General features: G+C 54.8%; 1 protein-coding gene across 1 annotated transcript; it reads right to left on the bottom strand.

Annotated features, from left to right (window-relative positions):
* Positions 1 to 279: 279 nt before the first annotated feature.
* Igfbp6 (insulin like growth factor binding protein 6) lies at positions 280 to 4,895 on the bottom strand. The gene is made up of 4 exons (XM_021643559.2): positions 3,796 to 4,895; positions 1,699 to 1,826; positions 1,471 to 1,593; positions 280 to 616 (listed from the first exon to the last, which is right to left on the bottom strand). Exons 1-4 carry the CDS (start codon positions 4,097 to 4,099, stop codon positions 494 to 496), a joined length of 678 nt encoding a protein of 225 aa, XP_021499234.1. The 5' UTR covers positions 4,100 to 4,895; the 3' UTR covers positions 280 to 493.
* Positions 4,896 to 9,135: the final 4,240 nt, after the last annotated feature.

The raw sequence follows: 9,135 nt of genomic DNA on the forward strand, positions 1-9,135 counted from the left end.
TTTCTCCATCAGTCCAAAGATCAGCAATAGAGCTGAGGCTGCAGCAGCAACCACCTCAGATGGAGGCCACAATATAGAGAGGCCATGATCTCAGTCAGAGCCCAGAAGGGGGCTCCAGGTGGGTGTCTGGGTGGGGCTAGAGGGCTTGAGGCCTGTCCCAGTGGCCATGCGCTGCATTCTGCAGTGGGAGAGGCTGGCAAGCAGCCCACTGGGAAGGGCTAGTGCTATGAGTGATGGTGGAAAGAGGCTGGTGAGCTGTAAGGGATAGACACAAAGACATACGCCAGAGACCCGACACAGCTTTATTAGGACCCCCAAGCAGCAGCCTTCCTAACTTGATGTGTAAAGGTCTGGGGGGGATGGAGAGGGTCGGCGACACTGGGACAGGGCCTGAAGGTGAGACTGGGGGCCCAGAGCCCCTGAGTTACTAATCACTCCACACATAGCTCACAGGACAGCCCCTTCCTGCCAGGGTCCTGGAGGCTCCCTCCTGTCAGCCACGGCTCCCGGCAGAGCAGTGAGAGCCTCCGGGGCTGCCTGGAGACACTGACAAGGGCTGGCCCATGGGATCCACACACCAGCACGGACCACGGCGACTCCCCTGGGAGGAACGACACTGGGGAGAGAGGCACAGATCAGGATGAGTTCCCAGGCTGCGAGGCCCTTCGCCCACTACCCAGGCCCGCTCTGCTGGGCCACAACAGCAGCTTTCAAAACGTGGTTCCCCGTCAGGTTCGACAGAACCTGAGCTTACGGCTAGAAACATGTTCTCAGCCCAGCCCAGACCTGCTGAGTTAGGAAGCGCAGCCAGGGCTCTGCCAGCCAGCGTTCCTGCGCCATCCCCTTTCACGTGGTCCCCATCCTAACCCTGAAACTGAGGCCTTTCCTAGAGGTGGCTTTAAGTCCCCTACTACAGCAGCTAGCTGTTTGCTTGTTTTTCCTGTCAAATCATCCTACAGATTGATCCTAGTGCAGAGCTAGGCAGCGCGTTACCAGGGAACTATAAACTTCTTTTTGGCTTTTTTTTTTTTTTTTTTTTCAAGTCCCAAGGCTGGACTTGAACTCACTTGGTAGGCCAGACACACCTCGAACTTGTGATCTCCCTGACTCTATTATGTCTATGTGGGTCTCAAAGTTGGAAGATCCTGAAAGGCAGGGGAAATAGGTGTGTGCGTCTCTCTGTCTGTCTGTGTCCTTTTTCCATTGTTGTTTGGTTGGTTGGTTTGGTTTTCCAAGACAGGGTTTCTCTGTGTAGCCCTGGCTGTCCTGGATCTCTCTCTGTAGATCAGGCTGGCCCTGAACTCAGAGATCCACCAGCTCTGCGTCCACCCCCTGCTGTTTGTTTTCTGAGATAGGGACTCACTCCTGCCCTCCTCGCATGCTCCAGAGCGTCCTTTTTACAGCTTCATGAGGAGCCCTTCTCTCTCCCTGGCCGGGAGCTCGCCCCTAGGAGAGGCCGCCTCCTCTCACCTGCTGCTTTCTGTAGAAGCCTCTGAGGTCGCAGTTTGGCACATAGAGCCCCTGGGCCCCACCTCGGAAGACCTCAGTCTGCAGTTGCTGCAGCACGGAATCCAAGTGTCTGCGGCAGGGGCCCTGGAGAGGGACAGGGGTGGGCGGCACTCAGGAGGAGCCCGTCTGCTCCAGGGCGCTCCAGGGGGACTCTCTGGCCCTCAGCCTCCCCACCAGCCCCGCACGCACCATCTCAGAGTCTTGAGTACCCCCTGGATTGGGCCTTATAGGGGTGCTGGAGGTCCCTGGATTCTTCTGCCGGTCTCTGTGGCTTGTCTCACGTGGACGGGAAGCTCCTGCATGGGGTTTACTCTCCTCTGTGGCCACAGGAAGAGTGAGAGAAGAAATCAGACATCGCTCAGGGCTGAAGACCAGCACCAACGAGCCTCGGTCCACTTCTGCTGGCTAAAGTGAGGGCAACAAGGGCCTTACGGGCTAAAAGCACCTAGTGTCCTCGCCTATCCTGCCGCAGTTTTTCCTCTAACAAGTAATTATGCTGTTGGGTGTGGTCGTGTGTGCCTGTAATCCCGCAACAGGCGGCTCAGGCAAGGCTCAGGCCACAAGCTCAAGGGCTGGGGAGGTGGCTCAGGAGTCAAGAGCACTGGCTACTCTTCCAGAGAACCTCACAACAGCTGTCTGACACCAGGGGTCCAACCCCGCTTCTGGCCCGCAGTGGCAACACAGACAGTACATGCAGGCAACACACCTGCACATGTGAAATAAAAATAAAATCCTAGCGCGCCTTTAGCCCCAGCGCTCAGGAGGCAGAGGAAGGCGGACCTGTGAGTTCGAGGCCAGCCTGGTCTACAGGGCTAGTTCCAAGACAGCCGGGGCTACACAGAGAAACGCCCAGTCTCAAAAAAAAATTCTACATAATACAGTTATGTTATTATTCCTGATAATGTTCCCCAGAGCAGTTTCAAGTCTTAGAGCAAAAACTCAGAACAGAGCACCTTCTGTTATTTCCTCTTTAGGAAAAGGCCTGCCTATTTCACTAGGGGCCAGAAGGGGGCGCGCCAAGCCAGGGAGATTGGCGCAGTGTGTGTGTGTGGGGGGGGGGTGTCAACAGGGACCCAGTGGAATGCGTGTCCCTGTCGTGACCCCTCCGCTGACTCAGTCTGCCCTCCCGGGCCTGGTATGGTGTTATTTGAAGGCCTAGCACGCACGGGACCTCTTCCTTTCTGTCTCAGCTCAACCCTCGTGAGCCGAGAGCGTCTGCCTTCAGCCCTTCACCCGGGCACGCACTGAAGGCCAGGCCGCAGAGAGGCAGGGAAGGAGGTCTCCGCAGGCTGGGCCGCTTCTGGAGACCAGGAAGTAAGCCAGGGCTAAGAAAACGCGCCAGCAGATAAGCTCCCCCCCCCCCCAGGTCTTCTTAACACTTACTGCCCGGGCATCACTCTGTCCCACATCCCCAACTTTTGATTGGAGAACCTGCCTTCTCCAATCAAAACACACCTTCTAAGAGGGGCCCTAGAAGCCTGAGCTCTGACACTACGGGCGTGCATGGGTGTGTGGGTGTGATGTGTGTGTGTACAACCGAGACAGGATCTCAGGCAGTTTAGACAGGATGTAGCCAAGGACCGTGCTGAACTCGCCGACACCTCCTAAGCGCTGAAATCACAGGCATCAACAGCACGCCAAGGGAGCCAAGCACATTTTCTCAGCCCTTTCCACCAACACGCCAGGGCCTCGCTTTCTTCGCTTGCTCCCACCCCCGTCCTTTGTGTGCTGACTCACCCTGCACCCCCCCCCCCCATGACTCAGTCTCCCGTGTTGGTCCCTAGGGCAGGGCGTGGAGGGCATCCAATTCCGCCCAGCCTTAAGCCCTGAGCCTGATCTAGCAGACCCCTTCTTCTCCCACTTTCTTTTGTCCTGCCACTGACTTCACGGGGGAGCAGGAGACACTTCTAAGTGTGGAGCTGGGCCCTGAGGCTCCCTTTCCTCCTCCTCTGCTCGGAATCTAGGTCCTGTCTCCAGTGCGAGCCACTGGAGTGATGGATCCGGGCCTGCGGGGAACAGGGCATAGCTAAAACTAAAACTCCGCTCTCCTCCCACATGGCCGCTTTCCCCAGGAGAAAATGGGGCCATGGAGAGCCAGACCCCTCTCTCCTGAGTCTCAGCTGACCCTGGCCGCACTCAGTCCCACACTGTTCCCTGGCCTTGCCCTCAAGGCCCAGGAGGAAGCAATGGGCGGGTCGCAGAGGCTGGGGAGGCTGCCCACGGCCTCTGCCCAGGCGCCTGCGGGGCCAGACTGGCCTGTCTCAGGTGGTGGGAGCCGGGACTCACCGGCCGGCCCCCTGGCCCGTTGACAGCGGCCCTGGCCGGCCAGCAGCGCCCTCAGCGGTGCCTCTTCGTTCTCCCGCGGTCGGCACTGCAGTCCTGGGGCGCACTCGGAGACGTAGACCCCGCACGGCTGCCCCTCTCTCCTGAGGCAGCCTCCGCCTTCTGCACAGCCGTCGTCCGCAGGCGACCCCGCGCCTCCCTCCTCCGCGCAGCCCCCGCGACAGCCCTGCTGCAGCCCCGCTGAGGCGGACCCCGGGCCCGCAGCGAGGAGCAGCAGCAGCAGTGTGGGCATCCCGGCCCTGGCCATGGTCAGCGGTTCTGCTGCTCCGTGCGCTCCTTCCAAAGAGGCTGGCGCAGCTGCAGCAGGCTGCTCCCCTTAAAAGCCAGGTGAAGGGGGAGGGACGGAGGCAGGGGCATCCCCTGAGCTGGGCGCACTGGAGGGCCACCCACCTGGGTCCACCCGGCTTTCCCTCCCTCCTTCTGCTCAGCTGCTGTTTACTTCCCAAACTGTTCTGATGGCTTTTTTTTTTTTTTTTTCTCCTTGCTTTGTTCCTGGGAATCTCGCCCGGAATTTGGGAGCTTTATATCTGGCTAAAGGGATTGTGGGGCAGGGAGGAGTGAAGGGGAGGACAGTGAAGGCAAACCCTGAAATCTGGTTAACCCGCATGTGTGTTCAGGAAGATGAAGGGCCTGTGGGTACTCCTGCGGGTGAGGGCTTGGGAGCTAAGGGTGAACCAAGAAGAGATAGTGTGTGTGTGTGTGTGTGAGTGTGTGTGAGATCGGTGCTTCGTGAAAGGGATGCGGATAAACGCTAGGAGAAACTCCCACGGAGGGCAAGAAGCAGACCCAGAGAGAGGAAAGAGAGGTAAAATAGAATCTCCTGGTCTGGGTGTGTGAAAACAACAGACCCAGAGGACCTGGCCTTTGTGAAGATGGTGGAAAAGTTTGGGGGAGCCAGTGTGAAATGAGGACGGGGTGGTGGGGCCCACACCTTAGTGAACTGTAGGAACCCTCCCATCGCCTGTGATCAACTGAGAGCAGCTGAGTGCGGAGGAGAAGAGGCCAGGGAGACCAGCAGCTGACCTCCAGGGGTGCAGGTAAAAGTGGGGACCATATTCCAAACACTTCCGGGGCAGTGGTCTGGCCGTAGACTAGGCCTCACCTCATGTCTGCCGTTCAGGCTAGCTTGTCCCTCCGTTACTCTCCTTTCCCAGGGCCTGTCTCCTTTCTCTAGCCATCCTTGGCTCTTCTGGACTCCTCAGACTCATCTGTGCCCATGGGGTTTGGGAAGGGGCTGGCCAGCTGCTCAGTGTTAGCCGCTCCTGTTCTGACCATCCAAAGGCTGCGCAGGGGTGGGCGGGTCCCCAGCACCTCCTACTCTTCAGGAGGAAGTGGGGTTGCTACACTGGACTGCCCAGCCAGTTACGCAACAGCAATGTCATTCTTTCCTAAAACAAGGGCTCTGGACAGTGACTAAGTGTCAGCTCTGGGCCCCCAAGCAAAAATGTCAGCAAGGGCTTCCTGAGCTGTTAAGCAAACACTAAGTAAAAAGAACCACCCCCACCCGTGGCTACTATGAGATTTTAGGACTTAGCTGCGTTTGGAAAGCGATGTTTTCGCCGTTGCCGTGAGATACGAATGCAGACTGCAAGGGCAGGAAAAAGGAACAGTTATCTTCCACTGGGCGTGGGGCCTCCTCTCCGTGTTCTGACCCCGGAGGGGGGTTGTGGTTCCTGTCCAAACCCTCATCCCTGCTATGTCTTTGCTCTTTTTCACTGCTCATGCTTTTAGCTGAAGCCTTTCTCAAGCTCAAGCTTGTTGCTTCTGAGTGACTGGAAGATGGGGAGGAGGAAGATGACACTAGCCCTAACCCTCCTTGCTGGCTATCAGTGGATCCTCTGAAGAAGTTGTGCTCTGCCTCTGAGAGAAATCCCCACACTGAGACTCACACACCCCTCCTGCCCCTCACTGCTTCATTTCCTGGCTGGCTCCACGCTCTCCTGATCCCTCTGTGCTGGCCAAGCAGGAGTGGGCAAAGTATGCAGGACCACGCCTTTCCCAGCCTCCTTCCCGGATGAAGGCCCAGGGTCACGCCCACTCCTGCCTGGGCACAAGTCTCCCTGCAGACAGAGGTCCTCGGATTCTGATTTTCTTCCTTTTGGGGTGCCATCTGCCTTCATGCCCAGAGAAGAGATCTAGGGTCTGTGTGAGAACCCTCACGGAGAAGCTTGTGCCGAGGCTTCGGTAGCTTAGCCACCGGCTGTGAGGTAGGCTTGTCTGGAAACTTACTAGGGACTTCTGACACAGGCCACACTCTCATGCACCCCCGGCACCCTTAGGCCCTGGCTTCCTCGGTCAGTGAGTCCTTTGGATAGCCAGGGGACAGGGAGAGGCTGAAGGCTCAGACAGGAAGTGCAATGGAGAACTAGGTGTGCAGTGTGATAATCCCAGCTGCTGTCCAGCCTGTTTTCTGCCATCTGGCCTTCCACATCCTTCAAACCTGTTCTGCTGAGGTACTGTCCTGGTTGAGTAATGGTCTCTTCTTCCAAAGCCTGTGTGTGTGTGTGTGTGCATGTGTGTGTTGGGGGCTCCCTCCCACCATGAGCTCAACTCTCATCTAGCATTCTTAACTCTGACCGTGGAGTCCTGTAATCACGTCAATTCAGCCAGCTCCTGGGTTCCCCAGAACCCTTTGACATTTTCTCATCTCCATTCCTGAGCTGAAAGGGGAAGTGAAGGTGAGACCTGATTGCTTTTCCAGAGGTAATGTACTTCCCAAGTCTCCCAGCTTTAGCACAGGAGAGCCAAACCCTTTCCTGGATAGTGCCACCTCGTACCCATCCTGTGACCATTTTATATCCTGAAAGTATCAGTTTTTAAATTGTATTCTTCCTCCTCCTCCTCTTCTTTTTCTTCCTTTTAAGACAGGTTTCCTCTGTATATCCCTGGCTATCCTGGAACTCGATCTGTAGACCAGGCTGACCTTGAACGCACAGAGATCAGCCTGTTTCTGCCTCCCAAGTGCTGGGATCACAGACCTGTGCCACCACTGCCTGGCTAAATTTTATTCCTTTTATTATTTTGGTTGCTCTTTACTTTACCTTTATTTATTTATTTGCTTGTTTGTCTTTATACAGGGCCTTACTATGCAGCCGTGGCTGTTCTGAAACTCCCTCTGTAGAGCGGGCTGGGTCCCTCCTCTCTTGGGTCTCACTATGTATGATCGAGCTCTGGCCTAGAACTCAGTATGTAGACCAGACTGACCTGGAACTCACAGAGATCCATCTGCCTCTGTCTCCCGGTGCTGGGGTTAAAACTTGCATGGCCACATCTGGCCTTATGTTACCTTTCCTGGTGAGAAGGTAAGCGATTGAGGACACCCCCTTTCCTAATCTCTGGTTCCCCATCTTCAAACTCTTGTAAGGACTTTACGTTCACCCCTAAACCAGCTTTGTTGAGGGGAGGAAAGGCCAAGAGGTGGACGTTTTCTTCCTAGCAGCTCAGGGGTGGCTCTGTCTACACCCCAGAACCAGCCAGCCCACCCCAGGGGTGCTCTCAGCCCTCCCAAACCACCGCTGGTCCATTTCTTCTTCCTGCCCTTGAAGTGTGAAGGCTGTGAGGCCAGTGCAGTGGTCAGAGCTCAACAGAAGAGGGACAGCTGCCTCCTGTCTTGGAAGAAATCAAAGGGGATCTTTAAAAATGGGGCTTTTTAATGAAGTCAGGAGAAAAGCTGGGCAGGGCTGAATGGGGAAGTTGGCAGGGGTCCGAGGGGGACATGTCTTTATGTTACAAGCACAGGTGTGAAGGATAGGGAAGGACAAGTGCACATGCATATACATGCGTGCGCTTAACATGTTCTCGATTTCCAGTACCCAAGACCATCAGAGACTCGCTTGGCGCGGTGGTGCACACCTCATCCCCGCACTCGGGGAGGCAGAGGCAGGGGGATCTCTGTGAGTTCAAAGCCAGCCTGGTCTACACAGAGAAACCCTGTCTGGAAAAAACAAAAACAAACAAGAAAAGGGAACAAAACAAAAGAAAACAAAACACCTCCAGAGAGAGGGAGCTGAGAATGGAACATTTAAGGGACTAGAGCAAGAGTCAAGCAGTTTGGAGTTAGGAATGATTAGTGAACAAAAAGCAGTGTGTGGGGAACTGGAACTCTGTGTTTTGTGTAATTAATACAGCAGGTGCAGCTATTTGGATGTAGCGATTACCTTCATCTACAGAGCGTCCAGTTGTGTGGCTGTAACTGGGAGACGTGCACACAACAGAGAGGGTTTGTTCTCCAAAGAGTTTAGTGTTGACATTCATTCACCCAAGCACACCTAAAGCAAGTTTTTTTTTAGCTGATTAAGAGGCTGTACTTATGGACGAGTTCCACGTGGGTTTATTACAGGTGCACATTGCTGTTTGGCTGAAGACATCTCTTCACGCAGTTGCTGCTTCTTTAGGGCATAGATATTCGGACTAATTTCTTTTAGCTTTGCACGACAGCTGCCATCGCCACAGACACACAATACACAGCTTAACACTCAGCTGTGCTGGGACCGGCTCAGGGGAATCAGCTGCGTGTGTGAGGCCCAGGGCTTGAACTGCAGGAGGAAAAAAGCCTGAGGTGCTAAGTATTCTGGGATAGAACGTGAACTGAACAAGTTAATCTAACTGTATTGTACGTTGTCACAGACCGCTGCTGAGGCGAGGGAAGGGGACCCTGGAGAACTGCTCTGGCTCAGACAGAAATGTAAACGGAATGCATGGCTCATGTCTTCTGGTCAGTAAAGCTGTTCCTCGTCTGCATAGCAGTCAGTTGTTTTCTCCTTTTCGAGACAGGGTTCTCTGTGTAGCCCTGGCTGCTCTGGAACTTGCTCTGTAGACCAGGCTGGCCTCGGACTCACAAAGATCCACCTGCCTCTGTCTCCTGGGTGCTGGGATTAAAGGCGTGTGCTAAACCAGGACTTTATTTTGGATTGCCAACTCCCCAAGTAATCACATAGAGACCTTTAATATTTATTATTAGTTTAGGTACCACAGCTGACCAGATTACCAGCCATTTTTAAAATTAATTTATTTATTTTTGATTCTTGGCTATTCTTTTTTTTTTTTTTTTTAATTTGATTCTCAGCTATGCTCACCCGACCACACTGGCCTGGCCTATGTCCTGCCATGTGGCCTGCTACCTCTCATCTGCTCAGTCCCATCACCCTGTTTCTTCCTCCGAGTGGCTGGCAACTCTTCCCACCGCTGATTCCCAGAGTTCCTGCCTATTCTCTCCTGCCATTGCTACAGGGTGTTCAACTCTTTATTCAACCAGTCAGAAGGTTATGGAGAGCAATGCTGACA

This window comes from Meriones unguiculatus, chromosome 8, assembly GCF_030254825.1.
Source record: "Meriones unguiculatus strain TT.TT164.6M chromosome 8, Bangor_MerUng_6.1, whole genome shotgun sequence".
In the NCBI taxonomy this organism is placed as follows: domain Eukaryota; kingdom Metazoa; phylum Chordata; class Mammalia; order Rodentia; family Muridae; genus Meriones; species Meriones unguiculatus.

Coding starts and splice junctions, on each gene's coding strand:
- Igfbp6 (XM_021643559.2), bottom strand. CDS start 4,099: ATGGCCAGGGCCGGGATGCCCACACTGCTGCTGCTGCTCCTCGCTGCG. Junction 1,594..1,698: donor GTACTCAAGACTCTGAGATG/GTGCGTGCGGGG, acceptor GTCCCTCTCCAG/GGCCCCTGCCGCAGACACTT. Junction 617..1,470: donor GCTTCTACAGAAAGCAGCAG/GTGAGAGGAGGC, acceptor CTCTCTCCCCAG/TGTCGTTCCTCCCAGGGGAG.